General features: G+C 37.6%; 1 protein-coding gene across 2 annotated transcripts; it reads right to left on the bottom strand.

Annotated features, from left to right (window-relative positions):
• Positions 1–1666: 1666 nt before the first annotated feature.
• LOC117408487 (hsp90 co-chaperone Cdc37-like 1) lies at positions 1667–16373 on the bottom strand. 2 transcript variants are annotated; one of them, XM_034905949.2, is made up of 8 exons: positions 16082–16373; positions 10009–10290; positions 9579–9672; positions 9330–9445; positions 6464–6586; positions 5552–5716; positions 5325–5387; positions 1667–3584 (listed from the first exon to the last, which is right to left on the bottom strand). In XM_034905949.2, exons 1-8 carry the CDS (start codon positions 16211–16213, stop codon positions 3477–3479), a joined length of 1083 nt encoding a protein of 360 aa, XP_034761840.2. In that variant the 5' UTR covers positions 16214–16373; the 3' UTR covers positions 1667–3476. The 2 variants fall into 2 exon arrangements, with proteins under 2 accessions (XP_034761840.2, XP_034761853.2); XM_034905962.2 differs by lacking the exon at positions 5325–5387.
• Positions 16374–17036: the final 663 nt, after the last annotated feature.

Below are 17036 nucleotides of genomic sequence, written 5' to 3'. Positions count from 1 at the left end.
CTTGATGGTCAACCCTAACCCTAACCCTTTGCAGTCCATTTATTAAGTGCGTGTCAGGCACGTCAGGTCCAATTTATTTTCACACGCGCAGTTAATTTTAGACGTGCTGTTTAAAAGTATTTTTTTTCCACAGGTTTAAAAGGCCCTGCATATCAACAAAGCACTCACTAGGCATATCCAGCCCCGCCCCACCCTTTCGTTTGCTATAGCTTTCACATATGCTAAGAAATAAATAATAATAATAATAATAGTCGTACATACCGATCAATCATCTCCCTATCACTCGTTTTATCACCAAATGCCTCAATAATGCGATCCAAGTCATTATTTTATTACTATAACATCTCAAAGAAGCTCTGCAAATGTCTGTGATATTCTCTGAGCGCTGATGCAGCAGCAGCCAGCTTGTTTCCTTATGGCCGCCGTTATCTGACGCCAGGGGCAAGTATGACTATTCATGAGATACGCCCTTTTTTTTCGGCTTGTCTCGGCTCCTGTCGCTCCCACTCGGCCATTGAATGGTTTTCTCGGCTTTTTCCAGAGAAAAAACAACTAGAAACCCGTTTCTGCGTCTTTTTGACAGGGTCCGACATTGGACCAGATCGGAATAATTGCAATGTCGGACCAGGTCCGACATAGGACCGCAAAGGGCTAAAATGACAAGGTATCAAATATTGTGGTAACAAACTACTATATTCACACTCACAGTATTTAATGCAGTTATGATAAATAATAACAAAGAAGATTATTCCCAGTAGACCACCAGTGCTTTATTCAACTTTGCATTGAACTTTATTTTAGAACATATTGTGGTAGGCACACATTGAAAGTAGCGATTATTCATATGCAGCAGCTTTTTTTTTTTTTAACTTAACATTTGAGAACCTTTTTATTGGCCATTTAGATAACTATTAAATGCATTTCAAGTTGTGTCCATTGTGAAGACATTACAGAAACAGCGCCATAACTTAGGCTGCAATGAAAAAAGTCTTCTCTGATTTCATAACCTCAACTATGAAGAGATTATAAGAATAAGCATCACTGTTGAATCATGACAACATTTTCCTATACTGTATATACCCTGACATTCCTAGTTTAACAAAATAACTAGCTGATTGGTTTAGGGTAGGAAACTGGCCAGCTTAGTAACTAGTGTATTTGTGGGAGAGGTGTTTTGCATACTATGCAACACTATTTAGAAATTCCATTTCAATATTGTTTTATGTGGCGTTTGCCATCATTTCTTCTGTTGCTTCAATATAGTGCTTGTTTGCTTGCAAACCTGTATTGATTTAACATGTGTCTTTGCTTCCTGGTTCTTGATACATAATGTGCTACTGTCACTTTTCAACTCGGCTGTTCCACCTACTTTGTAGTAGAGCATAGAAGCAGGTAGGTACACTGAGCTGAAAGGTTAGTGTCACATGACAGAACACAGACTGTAAACATTATAAAAAGCTAAGGGACTGTGCCAGTACCAAAACTCAGCATCTTATGTCAGTCAGATCAGCAATAACATGAGTGGATATACCCCAAGCCACTTTATACCAGCTCTATATATAGTAAAAAACTAAACGAACACAGTTTAATATTACACAATAATCCTTCAGTAAACCCCTGCTGCTTCACAGAGTAATGTACAAATAAATGTGACAGTCCAGCAATGTAAATATAAGAGCACTTTATTTTCAGTTTTCATTTTATAAAACTTAGTTTCCTGTTATTCCTGGGTAAATATTGGGGGTAATTAATGGGGGACAGACTCGGGTGCTTCTCTTGCTGTAAATGCAAACTACTGTAAACTGAGAGACCATACCATGGAAAGCTGGTAAAGTTAATCTGCATCAGTACCACAGTACTTTAAACAGCCTTGTGTTGCACTAAAAAAAAAAAAAAAATGTATTGATATAAATATAGATGCCAAAGTAAGTCACATGAAAAATGTATGCTTTTGTAAAAACCCAGAAATGTTTTGGAAACAAACTGAAATAAAGGGCCTTGTGTATATGGTAGTCACCGTTATCTCAACATAGAAGTGGATAATGTGTTAAATATTGTTCACTTTGTGACACACTTATTTAGCCCAAACTTTCATGACTACAAACATATCTGCATAATAACAGGGTTGAAAGGCAACTTTCTACAACATGACCACAAAAGGAGCACTTCTTACAACACTGAAACTAGGATTTTTCATTACTGAAAATAAAAAAAACATGAATACCAGTAACTAAACATAATTTTGAATCATAACATTCACCAAGTGAATCATAACATTCACTAGTAGTGTATCAAATCTGAAGCATTTGGTCTTTCAGAAAATCAAAAAAAAAGTCACATGACCACAAGAGATAAAGTAAAGTAGTTTCTGTAATCCTGCAATGATGAAATCTGAAACAGTTTCTGATATAGTAGGGGTTGAAAGTTAATGAACACTTTTTATTGTATCCTACAGCATGTGCTTAACATTCCTAAACATTAACAGAAACTGGAAATAGAACACTCTGTCTACATCATAGACCATTAGGGGACTGTAACACCTGTGAACAACAATGTAACGTTCTTTAGTGTTACTCTGAAAAATAACTTGGTGTGAATCACACTGTATGTAAAAATGACACTCACATAGATGGATCAGTGACCATTGTTTTCAAAATAAGGGAGTTATTTTTAAATAACAATAATTCAAAATCAAAGAAAAACCTTTAATTTCTGAATAGCTTCTAATGTTAGTCTTGTTTTGTGATGTTTAAAAATTGTTCTGTTCTGAAATTGCACTGATAAAAAAATGTAGTGGAGCAAAAAAGATGAACCAGTTTAAATATCCATAGTATGGTTCAATTGTGTAGAAAACAAAGTTACCAATAAATCTATGTGTGGTACCTAACTTTCATCTCTAAGAAAAAAAAAAAAAAACACACATTTTACAGTTATTGAGGGAGTGTAAAAGGATACATCTTGAAAGGGGAAACAGCTGTTTTTTTTACACAATTCTGCGCCATTAATCTGGAATTGCAGTGTACCTGCTGATGATAACATCATTACAAAGTTGCTTCTCTTTTCAGCAGACACAGTTTCTATGTCAACTATAATGACACAAGGTTATGAATTATGACTGCAGATTTCATCTGATGCTGCTCTGCACATGAACTGCAACCATTTGTTGCAAAGTTTCCTATGGAAGAGGGAAGACCATTTATTGGCAACATAAATGTTATATAATCTTCCTACTAGCACCAACACTATGCTATCTGGACCTACAGAAAGAGCAGCCTTTTTTAACTAACATACAAAGAACAAAGCAAAAAATATACAACAAAATACACTTTCCTCTTCAATACTTTTTAACAAATATAGTGCAACACTCATTCAGGCGCATACCAATTCCAATACAAAAATAGTTTCAATCTCTCCCATACCCCACGCTGTTTAAGGAAGCATTCCTCTGCATATTGCGGTGGAGCACAATTCTTTGGCTATGAAGTCTCCATCATTCGAGTTTCATCTGTATCCTCTTTTGCTCCTTTGTTTGGCACAACCCACAGGCCAGAATCTATGCAGCGCTTTACATAATATTCAGCAACCTACGGATTAAAGAGAAATGCTTAACAAAGTAACCGCACCCTGAAAATGCTAGATTATTATTATTATTATTATTTAGTCATTTAGCAGACACTTTTATCCAAAGAGACTTACACAGACTTGGGGGTGAATGATGCATCACAACTGCTGCTGCAGAGTCACATACAATAGGACCCTGGTTTCACGTCTCATCCGAAGGATGAAGCACAAGGAGGTTAAGTGACTTGCTCAGGGACACACACAGTGAGTCAGTGTTTGAGCTGGGATTGAACCTGGAACATGGTAACAAGCCCCTTTCTTTAACCACTGGACCACCAAGCCTCCTTGTGCAGGAGGTGCCTACTGTGCAGTGGACTCCCAAAATAGTAAATCTTATAATATAATTGAAACTGTATTTTAAACTGAGCAAAATATGTTGAACATTTTGAAACACTGACACAACAGGAAAACTAAATAACTGCAGTGAAAGACACAGCCCTCCAGAACTGTTCTTATTCCCTCAATTCAATTGCTATCATCAAAATCTGGAGGCATTGCTTCAATCTGCACACAACGGGTTGTGAGAAGCGATGCATGAACACCCCTTGCTGAAGCAAAAGGTGCAGTCTCTAAGATATTAAAATCATTTTCTGTATATTTTCAAGCTTCATGACCATTTCTATATTTTAAAGTGTTCCTTTAAGAGTAAGTAGCTACAATGTACATTTTTTTTAGTCATCTTATCTTTTAATGATATTTGCCATCATTCTGAGTGGTTCTGATACTCATATTGAGTTTTGTATTCAATTTTGGATATATTGTGTGCTTTGACCCAATTTTAGGAGCAATTCTTTAGTTGCAGTTAAGTAATAATGTACTTTTTTTGTTTGTTTAAATATTCAAACAGGCATGTTATAATGAAAACTAAACATTTTCTGTGAGGTACTATACTAACATACTGAATTACTATATATAAGAAATAGTCAAATAATCTTTTCACCCAATAATAATAATAATAATAATAATAATAATAATACAATGTTAACAGCAGCAATTCGCTCAAACCGCATCAGTGATTTTATTCTTTATATGTATAGTACCACAGTCTTTGCATTTGAATAAACAGATGTATTGGTCTTCAAGAGTGAGGCATGTGGCTAAACTTTGGTTACTTTGTTGTTACAAGACTGTGTGGTTTGTGGAGATTTTCTTATGTGTGTCTAATATTTGAGTGGATCCAGATATTTTACCTTAGGAAAAAGCTTAGCGCCCTGCATTGAGGGATGCACAATTTGACCCAACCAAATGTGCAATCAAAACATTCTAGAATACCATACTACAAAGAATGGCCAAAAGAAATAATTTCTGTTGATTAAAAAAATATGTTTTAGTAAACAGCAACTAAAAAGAAAGACAATTTGAGTTGAAAAAAAAATCTCTATTATATTTATTGTGTTGATGTAAAAGTGTTAAACCCCACAGGTGCTGTGTAAAAAATAACAACACATATAGATGTTTAATATAAATTGGTACTATAAGGCTTATTTTTGCAAAAATGCCTTTATGTTTTTTTTTTAAATGTGACTACAATGTTCAGTGTGCGTCTACATTATTTTTTGTCTTGGGCGCACACGTATGCCTAAGAAGAAAAGTTAGTATAGAGCCCTGCCTGATCACTCGATGACACTGTTGTTGTTTAACAGAAGGTTATATATAATGCATTACATTGCAACTAAAGGTGCAAGTTTAAGTGTCTGACTTACCTGTGGGTTCATATTACTTTGTACATTCTGCAGAATCTGCCTGTCTTGAAGCTGGAATGCTCTCTAAGTCAAACAAAAGGAGATGCTGTTGTATTTCAAATCTAATTCAAACCATGGTCCAGTTTTGCACATCATATACAACACTGATATAAAGTCATAGCCACTTTGAACCAGGTACCATTTCTTTCTTTCTTTCTTTCTTTCTTTTTTTTTTTTTTTAAACCTACTGGTGCCGACGATCCCATGACTTCCGTAGGATCCAGACAGCAGCGATTCATGGTCTTCTGATGCTGCATCTCCTCAGAAATCTCGCCACTGCAATGTTGTTTCACTCGCCACTTGAATGCTTCTAGTTCTGTTGTAAAGGCTTCCAAATAACCTTTCTCTCCTGCCTAAGTAAAATAAATCAAATATAATTCAGCCTTAGTTATTAAAGCTGCAGTCTTGCCTAGACCAATCTGAAGCCTGCCCATGTACTGTGTCACATGACTTCTTATCATTACACCTTTACAGATCAACATTATAGAGCAGTGGTCCTCAAAGCTGTGCCCATGCTAGCGACGCCGACTTTACCTGTGCAGTCGCAGAGGAACTAAAGTCATTACTATGTAGGTTAAAACTCTGCGTGGTGCCATTTGTTAAAAACACAATGTTATTTTATTTTAGTAGTTGGTTAAATGTCAAGTAAAGATATATTATCCTACCTTCAGCCTTATACGAAATACACAAACTGTATGTGCCTGTGGCCCGTTCTAGGTGACAACAATAATCTATGGCCAGAGGTTAAAGCAATGTGGTACAGACTATTTTTTTTGTTTATCTGACTTGGAGATAAATCTTTTTTTTTTTTTTTTTTATAAACAAGCCTTTTTCTGCTTAAACTGCAGTGGTTACAGAACAGACTTTAACTGGCGAGTAGATTAGCAGTATTGCTCAGCCTGCCCAGCATATTTACAGATACTGAACTCATAGCACAGACATTATCTTTCAGTTTAACAACAGCTGTGGATTTTGATGCAGTCCTTGTGACACCAGTCCCCTCTAGTGGTAGATCTCCTTAAAAAAAAAAAAAAATAATAAAAAAAAAAAAGTTGGGAAGATGAGGATCAAATTGAGACAGGAAAGATCAACTTTCTTACTTTTGCTTTCTGGAAGAACTGTCGAAAACAGCCCCTGGGGTCAACTTTATGGCTGTTGGCCATTTCGAGAATAAACTGCATGGCCATGGCTTGATGGGCCACCTGCTCCATCAGGGCTTCTTTCTACCAGACACAGAGAGAAAGAAAAATACTGTCAGAAACAAACCTGTTTACTCCTTCTGCAGTCCTGTCACAGGCTGAGGAAAGAGAATTCAAACCTGCAAAACTAATATTGTGTGTGACCATATATATATATATATATATATATATATATATATATATATATATACAGCTCTGGAAAAAATTAAGAGACCACTGCAAAATTATCAGTTTCTCTGGTTTTACTATTTATAGGTATGTGTTTGGGTAAAATGAAAATTTTTGTTTTATTCTATAAACTACTGACAACATTTCTCCCAAATTCCAAATAAAAATATTGTCATTTAGAGCATTTATTTGCAGAAAATGACAACTGGTCAAAATAACAAAAAAGATGCAGTGTTGTCAGACCTTGAATAATGCAAAGAAAATAAGTTCATCTTCATTTTTAAACAACACAATACTAATGTTTTAACTTAGGAAGAGTTCAGAAATCAATATTTGGTGGCATAACCCTGATTTTCAAGCATATTGGCATGCTCTCCACCAGTCTTTCACATTGAAGCCAAGTACAAGGTTGTTCTGGAAGAAAACTTGCTTCCTTCTGCTCTGACAATGTTCCCCAACTCTGAGGATTGGTTTTTCCAGCAGGACAATGCTCCATGCCACACAGCCAGGTCAATCAAGGTGTGGATGGAGGACCACCAGATCAAGACCCTGTCATGGCCAGCCCAATCTCTAGACCTGAACCCCATTGAAAACCTCTGGAATGTGATCAAGAGGAAGATGGATGGTCACAAGCCATCAAACAAAGCCGAGCTGCTTGAATTTTTGCGCCAGGAGTGGCATAAAGTCATCCAACATCAATGTGAAACACTGGTGGAGAGCATGACAAAATGCATGAAAGCTGTGCTTGAAAATCAGGGTTATGCCACCAAATATTGATTTCTGAACTCTTCCTAAGTTAAAACATTAGTATTGTGTTGTCTAAAAATGAATATGAACTTATTTTCTTTGCATTATTCAAGGTCTGACAACACTGCATCTTTTTTGTTATTCTGACCAGTTGTCATTTTCTGCAAATAAATGCTCTAAATGACAATATTTTTATTTGGAATTTGGAGAAATGTTGTCAGTAGTTTATAGAATAAAACAAAAATGTTCGTGTTACCCAAACACATACCTATAAATAGTAAAACCAGAGAAACTGATAATTTTGCAGTGGTCTCTTAATTTTTTCCAGAGCTGTATATATATATATATATATATATATATATATATATATATATATATATATATATATATACATACATATATACACTGCTGTGCAAAAGTCTTAGACATTTTGCACATTTTGGAGGGGTACTATACTACTATAGAATGAACCCGCACCATCTACAGAACGTCATGTCATGTATACATTTTAATTTTTTTTTTTTTTTACAATTCTTTTAGGATGTGATGGATTAGCTATTATAACACTTCATATTAGCTGCTCCTGTATAGTTTACTTTGAGTTGTTGTGATCACAAGTTTTTGAAGATTCTAATCAATTAAAGGATTGCTAAATAATAATACTAACAATAATATCTTTGCTTTTATATAGCGCCTTTCATGGTGGACCACCATCACAAAGCGCTTTACAGAGGTAGGCTGTGAACTATGCATTATATGCAGAGTGACTTACAATAGGACATTGATTTAACTTCTCATCTGCAGGATGGAGCAGAAGGACGTTAAGTGACTTGCTCAGGGTCACACAGTGAGTCAGTCAGTGGCAGCGGTGAGATTTGAACCGGTGACCTTCTGGTTACAAGCCCTGAACTGTAACCACTGGACCACACTGCCTCCTTGACAAGCTTGGTTTCTTCTCACCCAAACTAAGCTGTATTAATAACAGTCAAAGTTGTTATAATAGTGGAAAACACTAGTGGCGGCTTTGCGTAAATTGCTGATGCTCATAACGTCGATATATATTGTAACTCATATAACGCATATAACCACCACGTACATTTACACAGTATCTTATTGTGCCATCTCAAATCGCTTCAATTCTGATCAAATAAGCCTCAGCCCTGAGTAGCAATTATTAACCCTAAAATAAAACACTCTCAGCTAGGGAAATAATTGTGGCTTGTAAGATATTTGATGTATCTAGATTATATTGTCTTAGGCTGAACATCATCTACCATGTTCATCTAATTCATTTGAGTCTGCATCATAGAGATCAGATATGATATATTCAGCTTTATGGTTTTTCCTCAGTGTGCTAGCTATAAGCTCACAAACAAAATGAGTATCAACTGAATATGTTTAAAAGTCTGCAGCTTGATATATGAAACATTTCTTGATTTTATCAATCATTTGATTAGAAAAATAATATTTCAGAAGTTGCTACCTGCAAACAGATTTGGTCATGCATTTAGCCCACATGTACATCTATGACTGAGGCAAATCACAGATAATACCATTGGTTTGAATAGGTTCGCTCATGACAGACTATTCGATTACTTTATAATACATCACACGGTCAGGAGGCACTGCCTCATTAGTCAATAATTACTCAATAATGTGTAGATTTCAAATCAAGGAAGACAATTAAATGCTGAACCTTGGAGACGAGGCGAATTTGTCTTTGCATTTACTGTGTCAAAGTGAAGCTAAGTTTCCTAAAGAAAACTGGACTGTGTTACTGTTAATGTACTGTACCACTGCATAACCACATATACACCTGCTGAGTTTAACACAACAAAGTGTAAAGAATGACCTTATCTGCCTGCAGATGGAAGCACCACAGAAGGAGGTAATTGGAAGTCTCTTCACAGACAAGATGAGAGTGATCAGAGAGATACCTCTGGCTGTCATCCCATCTGTTTAGCATGCCTAGTGAAACACAAACAACACATCACTAGTTAGTGCCCGAATGCAGTCATAAACAAATAGCTGAATTCATTGTATAAGACTAAATGCATGCTAGTTACTTAAACTAAACCTCACTAGTTACCTCACAACTTACCAAAATGTTTGAGCTGTTCTTCATATTGCTGTACAAAGCTTTTGCTTCTATCCTCATCTGCTTCTTTGTTTCCACTTTGAATGTTTATAAAACTCTAGAAAAAAAAAAAAATCAGTAACATACATGAGATTGTGAAAACAAAATTATAGCTATCACTATGACAAATTGCAAAAAGGTAAGTACGACATACAGACAGGCACCTCTATATATTCCCAGATTCTATCAAAAAACCACAATTAGATAAGAATGTCTAGATATAGGATATACATGTAAGTGAGGTATACACACCCAATTCAGGCTAACTGGGTGGTGCTTTATGGAGTTTGGACAAATACAAGGCTACAATAACTGTAAAAGGCAAAAAATATCAATGCATCATCTGTGCTTCAATAAAATATCAAGTCACGTTTCAAATCCTGGAGCTCCATACCTTATCAAACACCTCTCTGCTGAAGGCATTGCTGAGCAAGTGGTTCTGCCTCTCACCCCATATTAGCATCTTCTCTTTTTGTCTCCACTCCTGCTCCGTCTGTCTGAGCTCAGAGGAATCGGCCTGGGCTTTGGCATGCTCCTGCTCTAGAGACTCTGAGTTGTGCAGTTCCAGGCTGCAGAGTTTTTGCTGGGCTTCTGCCAGGTGCCATTTGCACTCTATAGAGTTTTTTACACACTGCTTTTGACTTTTGAACATTAAATCCATTGAATCAGCATTCACCTAGAAGAAGAACATTTGTTGTAACACTGGTCTGCATATGGGCCCACTTCCACTACGCGCTACTTTTGAGTTATATTGCCTTTAATAATGCCTTTGAGTTGGAGAACATGGACCAGATTGGGTCGCATTTTGAGAAGCATGCAGACTTTCAAGATTACACCCTGTTTTTTTGTTTTTCCTGCACGCACGACTGCTGACAACGGAGATAAGCAAAGCAAGAGTCACAAAGTCTGGGAATGCTGTGTTTCAGAAATACCTAAGCAAGACCAATCTGTATGCATAGTGGGAGCATTCATGATTTGGGCTGAGGACAAGTAAGGGACCCGGCACAAACCATAAAATTCATGTAAGAGCAAACAGCTAGAAAGATTATCAGAGTTCAGAGTTAGGCACACGATACTAGTATTTTAGACATGGCACAATAAGATAGGAGGGGTTAACAGGACGCTGTCCCGAGCTGACTGGAGCACGAAGGAGACAGGGGAGGAGGGACCCCGGGTTTGAATTTGCCATATAAATGATGCCGTTTGAATGAATTCTTGTCTTCTGTGCTTGGAAGGAGCGTTCCCTGCATGCTTTGATTTGAAGACAAAGACTATTCTTTTTTTTCTTCTATAACAACCTGAAGAAGGCTTCACGAAAACACTTAGCTAACCATTCACATCAAAGGGAATATTTTTTAATTTCAAAGGAAATTTAAAAATCTTGCATCACTTTGTCTCTGGGGGGTGGGGGGTCCCAATCGCGAAAGTCGCACATTATGAGCTCCAGAGGGTTTGGTATCCGATAACTTGCTCTGGACACACCACGTTGAAAAGACCTGGGTTGAGAGGTCTCCACAGAGCTGCTCTGGCAATCATTCCTTATTGCCTTCGGTTGTGTCGGTATTCTTTCTTTGGCACAGCCTAGGGGTTCTGAAATGCACTTCCAAATTCCATTGTCATTATCAAGCCTCTCCAGGTTTAAAACTGCTGTTCAGCATCATCTGTGCTTGACATTAACTTGTTTTAGTTGTAATGAAAGTGTTGTTAAAATGTTTTTATCCTTTTTTTAATATATGTATATGTATTTGTATGTACACGTGTATGTATAGGTATAGGTATGTGTGTATAAAAATATATATATATTGTGACCATAGACGTGGGCTGGTCACGAATGGTAAATATGTGGGTCCTAGCATATTATGGTATACAGGACCGGGGCACTGGAAAGTGCCGGATTGAGCAGGGAAAGACTACATCTCCCAAGAGACAATGCGGGAGTTGTAGTTAATAGGGCCTACAAAAATGGCAGCCACCAAAGAAACTACAAGGGCTAGGAGTGCGTAGGGTTTAATTGAAATGTAAACCAGCACAGCTGCAGGTGTTTAAGAGGTGTTAGTTTTGTAAGTGGCTGGACTGGTTGACAATAAAAGGAAATTATCTCCTTTGTTCAGGGTCGAGCTGGGGGAGGCTTATGGTGGTTGCGGTTAGACTTTGTGGAGAAAGGAGAAATTAAAGAAAAGAGAAATACGGTGCAACGAGTTTAAAACTGGTAAGTAGCTTAGCTACCCAGTGGATAAGATAGATAAGGGGGGGGGGGAAGTCAGATCTCCAAACTGAGAAAGATATTGTTTAGTTTAGTTTTGTTTTGTTTGGTATAAATAAATATACAGGCACCGTACTGTTTTATTTCATTTCTGTGATTCTGTCTTACACCAAAGAAGACAGTGAAGACGGTCCTGCAAGTGACAGACTTACCCCGGTGTGTCACAATATACAGACGTGCTCAAATTTGTTGGTACCCTTACAGCTCATTGAAATAATGCTTCATTCCTCCTGAAAAGTGATGAAATTAAAAGCTATTTTATCATGTATACTTGCATGCCTTTGGTATGTCATAGAATAAAGCAAAGAAGCTGTCAAAAGAGATGAATTATTGCTTATTCTACAAAGATATTCTAAAATGGCCTGGACACATTTGTTGGTACCCCTTAGAAAAGATAATAAATAATTGGATTATGGAGATATTTCAAACTAATTAGTTTCTTTAATTAGTATCACACATGTCTCCAATCTTGTAATCAGTCATTCAGCCTATTTAAATGGAGAAAAGTAGTCACTGTGCTGTTTGGTACCATTGTGTGCACCACACTGAACATGGACCAGAGAAAGCAGTTGAAATTTGCAGTCAATTGAGCTGCAATTGCTCGCCTGTTTTGCCTTGCACTTTGAATTATTGCACGGATATCACAATCCTGGAGTATGCGCTTCCGCCCACTGTTGCCCTTTGCTGATGATGTCTTTCCCTCGGAGTTCCATGCCGACATCACCTTAGACACTGTTGCTCGTGAAACATCAGCAAGTTGAACTGTCTTGGTCACTGAAGCTCCTGCCAAACGCGCCCCAACAATCACCCCTCTTTTAAAGTCACTGAGGTCACCTCTTGCAGCCATGCTAGCCATAGTTATATGCAACCAGGCCTGTTCAGCATTTTTATACATGATCCTAAGCATGCTGGGATGTTATTTGCTTAATTAACACATGAGCCACACCTGTGTGGAAGCCCTTACTTTCAATATACTTGGTGTCCCTCATTTACCCAGGTGTTTCCATTTATTTGTCCACTACCGAGAGAGAGAGAGACATACACACCACAAGAGTGGGTATATCTAGCTGAGTGGATAACACTTACCGGGACTAGTTTTGAATGTGTCTTTGTTTACATTCAAATCCAGTGCTGTGTTGCTGAAATCCAGGACGGAGCTGCGTGTGGGTAGGTCAAAACAATACTGCCACCTATACGTGTTTTATAAGAACTTTAAAATGTCTGAAATAATTTCAAATTTCTATTGTTGTTTTATTTTGGATTTGGATATCCTTGAGAACGACTTTCGTCAAGAAATGCCAGTTACCGGTCTGCCTGCGAATGACTTATCCAAACAGCCTTTATGTAGCCATTTCATTGATACTGGTAACGGTAGGAAGCAACAGAGTTTAGTCAAGAAATGCCAGTTACCAATATGCCTGCGTCTGACTTATCTGAGCAGCCTGTAGCCTTCATTAAAATCGGTAAAGGTAGGTGTGACGGGGTGGCTGTGCGGTGACGTCAGGCCAGAAGCAGGAAGGAAAAACTAAATAAAAGGTTTTAACAAAAAGACTTGCTCACAGAGCGAAAATAAAAGTTTAAACAAAAATAAACACGAACACAAAAAATAAACAAAACCCAGATCATGCTGGGCAAACGCCTTCACTGACCCTATAAGTTTAATTTTTAAGTTTTGTTTTCTCTCTCGCTCCTTGCTCTCTCGTTCCTCCTCTCAAACACCCACACTGAGTATAAATACAATAATAAATCATAAAACACAAATACAAAATAACACAGGGGCGGAGGGGGAGACCCCATTCTAAAAATAAATAAACAAAACACTGTACAGGGCTCCTCGCCCTGCTACAGTAGGAAACAACAGAGAGGCTGTAAATTGACAGACTGAGCTCAAGGTTCTACGACGGTTGCAAAGAGGCCATAAACAGGGTTTGAAATGAATCCATATCAAAGCATAGTCTGTTGACAATGAAGGGTAAAATAATCCCTGAATTATTGACTGAATATAAAAAATCTAGAAAGGGGGTGGAGCTAATGTACATTAAAACATCGATCTGGAAGGGAAACGATGTGGCAGCCATGGATTGGAGGAGCGGTTGCACTCGTTAACCAAGGGGTCATGAATGACGGTACAAAAGGGGACGTAGTGAAGTGATCTGTTCCTTTGAATGGTTAATGCTGAACCGGAAGGAAAACCTGTATTGTTATTGTGAGTGTTTTGTTTGTGTGTCGTGTCTAAAGAATTGCTTGTTTGTTGTTATTAGACGGCGAACACGATCCGGAGCTGTCACCAAAGGCCAGCACTTACCTGGACATTACTGCACCAGTGTTCACGGTTAACTGTATTTGCACCACAAGCACTACAGCACTGTGGACTTGTGATTGTGTTACGTGTGGGTGTTTAAAGATCGGGACTATTATTTCGGGACCAACCCGTGGATTAAACGGAGCAATACACAGTGCTGTATTGCCTGTTATTATTATTTACTGTGTTTTTGTCATCAGACTTTGGAATATAAAAATAAAACACCATTGTACTTGGATTATTGTTGTCTGCCTGTTTATTAATCACCACAGCACTCCTGCACCTGCACACTGTTAACCACTTTGCCACAATATTTTATTGCTATTTATTTTAAATATATACTCGCCTCTTTTGGGGCTCGTGATTTACTGAGACATCCTCCTGCGGTGAATAAAAACCGTACACCACGAACTATATATTAACTGGTGAGCAATTTTTTCAATGGGCTTATCCATGTGCTCATTAATACCAGCAACAGAGGGCTTACCCCAGCGCAAGCTCTCAAACAGCAACACATCTACACTATTCTCTAGTGTGTACTTGATAAAGAAACCCCTTCAGAGCCCTCCACGTCCAGTGAAAATCAGGTAAATCCAAGAGAAACACTTGTTTCTAGCATCAAAACTACCTCGGCAACTGGCTCTCTGGTCTAATAACTCACTGACATAAACTAAGTAGAGAACGCCCCCCACAACAAGCAACACATAACTTCAGAACTCTGTCAGGAAAAAAAAAATGGCTCACCAGAGATTATAAAAAATACTGCATGGGTAAACTAGCATCCTACCCTTCAGGTATGCATTAAATTCTAATATGAAACACTACCCCATGTAATTGTTATTACTGAGTATGGTCTACTTAGGTCTCTCTGTATTAGTGCTTGCATTATTGAGATGTACCTGTGCTGGCCCTGCAGGCACAAAGTGAAAAAACTAAACTAAAATACACTTGCAAACTTACCATGTAAGGTACTAGTGTTTTTTTGTTGTTTTGTTTTGTTTTTTCAGAATGGTGCATACAGTCACTTTCTCAGTAATTTGTGCAGTCTTGGATAAAGACGCACATGCCAACCCAATACCTCCTATGTAATATCTGCTACTATTTTCATAACGACTGGGCCTAACTTGCAACAGGGATACAGTTGCATCTTATAAAATACAATTACTTGTTAGGGATGCTCTTTGCATCACGTGAGGGGTACATGCAAATGTGTGGTGCAAAAAAGCAGGTGTTTCCAATTTTTTGTCCAACTGTGTATTTTCTTTTAAAATATATATTTTCACACCAATATATACAAATTTAATGATGTACTTTGTTAAGGAAATGTTGTGTTTAGTGACCGCGCTTCTGAGTGACACCTTTGCTATGAAAGCAATTTGACAGCGTCAAAATACGCCGGGCTATGTCGCTTTCACGCGCACTGGAATATATGACAAATGACTGCCCTGGGAAAGCGCCAGAGCCGTCTAGTTTTGTCTTGATGACATTATTTATTTTTATTTTTGTATTTTTTTTTTTATAAACGCAGCGACAATCACTATATTATTCTAAATCCAAAATGAAATACAGTCAATCTTCATTCTGATGCCAAACAAAAATTAACACTTTAACCACATTATGACGAACAACTGGCAAAGAAATGTAACAATGTATTCTGTTTCCTACTATTATTGTGTTTGTTTATTCGACTTATTCGTTTTTGAACCTTGTGAACATGCAATACTGTCCTTCTGGTGTAATGTACTGTTTTCGAAAGTACAGTAGCACAGTATATTAATAACTACATTATTTTTAGATGCAAACTTCCCTTGCCCAGCCCCGATAGTTCCAGCATTTGGTGTGTTGTGAAAGCATGAAGAAGTTAATATTTATTGCACAGTACCGTACTGTACTAAAAAGTACCTGCTGATGTTGCTGGGAGGTACTGGCAGAACTGCCAGCTCCAAACCCCTCATCATCCGAGATCATACTGGCTCCGTCGTCACGCCACTTGCAGTACTCCATTATTATCTTTAAGAACTCTTCGTTGGGCATAGAGTGGTCCAAAACTATTCCTCTCCAAATGAGTTCATGGGTACATCAGACTGTTTTCGGAAAATGACATAAACTTCCAGTCTCCATGCTGCTGACTCACAAGCCCACCGCCCTAGGGCTGAATCACGTGACAGGTATGTTGTGATCACATGACACTGCAGCATCCCCACCAATCTTATGCAGTTGTAGTAGGATATAGAATATATTTGGTAGACGCAAAAACATATTTTGGGGAGACGGGACTACGGTAGGGTAGGATGCGCTGCGCTGCTGTATCTAAAACACTATAGTTTATGTAAACAGGAAAATGGTTTAAGTTTGTAATTTACCAACTTTTCATTTTGAAATTGAAACAGTACGTTACAGTAAAAGGGCATTTGTGCCTTGTGCAAATCAATATAGACATCAATAAAAACGAAATACCTTCCCAAGCACATTTATTATACCAAATGAATCACGATATATTACTTATTCTAAATTATTTTGCGTGTTGAAATGCATCGCGCAGATTCTCACATATCTATTTGTATTTTATTATGAAAGAGTATCAACATACCTGCAACATTGAGATTTCAAAATAAGGGCGCTTTTGTAAATTGAAATCTTTGTGGCCTGAATTGAAGTGAATACCAACAGAAAGGCATACAATTATTCCACTTGTACTGTTATACGACGGTCCTTCTAATTGCTTTTAAAAAGGACCACCGTATAACAACTATTACATGCTTCACAATCAAATTCTCTCTTGGCCCCTGTGGTTCTTATTGTACTGTAGTTGTAGGTGGCTGATTTGGCAGCAGCCAATAAATACGTAACTGTAGTT

Source organism: Acipenser ruthenus, chromosome 2 (genome assembly GCF_902713425.1).
Source record: "Acipenser ruthenus chromosome 2, fAciRut3.2 maternal haplotype, whole genome shotgun sequence".
NCBI classification, from domain to species: domain Eukaryota; kingdom Metazoa; phylum Chordata; class Actinopteri; order Acipenseriformes; family Acipenseridae; genus Acipenser; species Acipenser ruthenus.
This window is presented reverse-complemented; position numbering and strand designations above follow the sequence as displayed.

Coding starts and splice junctions, on each gene's coding strand:
- LOC117408487 (XM_034905949.2), bottom strand. CDS start 16,213: ATGCCCAACGAAGAGTTCTTAAAGATAATAATGGAGTACTGCAAGTGG. Junction 9,446..9,578: donor AGAACAGCTCAAACATTTTG/GTAAGTTGTGAG, acceptor GTGTTTCACTAG/GCATGCTAAACAGATGGGAT. Junction 5,717..6,463: donor AGTTCTTCCAGAAAGCAAAA/GTAAGAAAGTTG, acceptor TATTTTACTTAG/GCAGGAGAGAAAGGTTATTT.